A 2340-nucleotide genomic window follows, 5' to 3' on the forward strand; every position below is an offset into this window, starting at 1 on the left:
ACGACGATCTGAAGGGGCCGACGGCGTGCTTTGAGTTTGGCAAACTCAAACCGAACGTGGAGCTCCACATGCACATCCACTTCCTTGTGAATCAACGGTAAGGCATACAGTGATGAAAGCTTTCGGGGCCGTTGCACCCATCGCTCAAAGAGCGCTCCGTCATCTGTAGCGCTTTTGCCAGGGGCGAGCACTACAGGTATCGTCCGCATTGCGGGTACACGAGAGCCACCTCGTTGTGCACGTAGACGAGTGCGATAAACGTCCAACGGAAATTCTTGTGGGAACAAGAAACGAGCTCGAAGAGCTTTCCGTTCGGCAAACCCAGCTTCCGTGATGGCCGGTAGCCCAATGATGGGGACGCGTAACGATCGAATAACCGCGTCCTTCGCTTCCACAGCGGGATCCGCCGGGCGGGAGCCATATTCCACACAAGCGTCAATGCCTGACCGTGGATGGGCGCGCATCAGAGCCGCCTTACGGGTAGCTTCTAGCTTCTAGCTGTCGCCTTTGTGCCTCGTCGAGGTTATTGGTGATGACACCATGTTTCTCAGGTGATGAAAGGTCAGGAAACGGACATGGGGTTCGCAAGGCGCGAGCAGGGCTCGTCTCACGCCGCTGGCGCGGCTCGCCTTCCTCGTCGATCCACCCGGGAAAAGGAGTGTCAGACTCGTAGTCGACCACCTCCACATCCCAACGAGGTCACTCGTCACTGATAGTGTGCATGGAGCGCGACGCTCGGGCTCATCGAGCCTAGAATTTACATCCCTCGATGCCGCGGACACACGGTCCGACATGGCACCGCGTGCGAAGACGAAGTTGGGCTCTGCCCGTGAGCGCTGTCAGAACCAGCAAGATTCGGAGATTTTGGCGTCATTGACACAGCGTTCATTAAGCACGGAAGTCGTTTCGATAAGTTGCAGTGTCTAACGGACACGCAAGCCTCGTTGAGGCAATAATCGATTGGAACTTTAAATGTTCTCAATCTTCATGGGAAGAGTGTAACGGGGTTACACATACCCTTGTAACAGGAGTGTGTGTCACACCAGATGGGCATAGTGTGACCACACACAAACAAGAATACGGCACAGGGCTGAATAGCCAGTAGTTATACATATATTTAGATTTTACTATACATATTTAGGAAATTCTTTGCATTTAAAATTAGGCGGCTTTGCCGCAGATGACACTAAAAAAACATTTTTTGACTTTATACGGAAGAGTTAATTTCCGTGGGTTAAGGTTGTAATTATTCTTGGAGTAAGCGGATTGCGATTCGCTAAACTCGTTCTTGTTCCAAGTATAGAACGAAAGATCGGTGACCTAACTTACGCTTCCTCTAAGCTCAAAGCTACGGCAGCCCCGCTGCAATGGCTGTCAAATAATTACGAGTCAAGCAGATAGAGCTCAAAATTTGTTGTGAGAAGCATCTTGTGAACTCGAATGCTCTTTTTGCAGCTATAATTTGGCGGAATTAATGGCGACAATAGCATAGTTACGCCGTCGGTACTAGCTTAAAGTTCATCCCAGATTACGGCAATAACGAGGTGTTACTAATGACACAAAGTTCCCGATCCGAATTATACTAGACCGTCATTGTTTGATTTGCACAGAAGAATGTTCTTTTCGGCATATGAATCCGTCTCTTTGCTGCACTCAAACGCCATCTGACCAGGTGTGCCGTGTCGGGCCATTTTGCATATTATACTTCCATCAAGAGAGCAATAATTTGCAAATTGAAATGGTCTTCATCTGCGCGAATCTGCCCGCACACTAACGTTATGAACGGGATATCCCTTGGATATATTTTTGTTGGCGCCAAAGAGAAACTAGTGAATGCTGATAGTCAACATAATTTAACGCATACACCCAAGCACTATTCGCAAGTGTTAAGGGTAGATGTTAATTTTTCTCTCCGCGCTCTACTGGTCTCTGGTACAAAAGCTACTTGAAAAATCAGTTGGCTGAACGACGCGCCCACGCGTCCTGCTCTCATATTTATTTGATAGTCTGCTATTATTGCTACCCCGCAACGAGTCGAGCGGCTTCCGTCGAATCGTATCAAACAGTTATCACAACTTTGTTGGCCTTATCAAGAGACGCGGTGACTTATATGCTTGTTGACAGGCATTTTGAGCACTTTAAGAAGAGCATGGTACACTGGTACCAACGGCTTCGTCAACTCTGTAACGGGTCTGTCCGCGTAGGGGCACGGGCACGGGCACGGAATACGAGCTCACACGAAGACAAGCGTTGTAACGGGGTTACACGAACTCTGATAACACGGGGGGGTCACACGAGATGTGCATGGTGTGACCACACCCAAACAAGAATACGGTACGG

General features: G+C 49.1%; 1 protein-coding gene across 1 annotated transcript; it reads left to right on the top strand.

Annotated features, from left to right (window-relative positions):
- Positions 1 to 1778: 1778 nt before the first annotated feature.
- On the top strand, positions 1779 to 2105 carry PHALS_02240 (uncharacterized protein; the record flags this gene model as incomplete). The annotated part of the gene is made up of 2 exons (XM_024716703.1): positions 1779 to 1925; positions 2007 to 2105. The coding sequence occupies 2 exons, from the start codon at positions 1779 to 1781 to the stop codon at positions 2103 to 2105; spliced, it is 246 nt and encodes an 81-aa protein (XP_024582275.1).
- Positions 2106 to 2340: the final 235 nt, after the last annotated feature.

This window comes from Plasmopara halstedii (assembly GCF_900000015.1).
Source record: "Plasmopara halstedii genome assembly, contig: Scaffold_1877, whole genome shotgun sequence".
NCBI lineage: Eukaryota > Oomycota > Peronosporomycetes > Peronosporales > Peronosporaceae > Plasmopara > Plasmopara halstedii.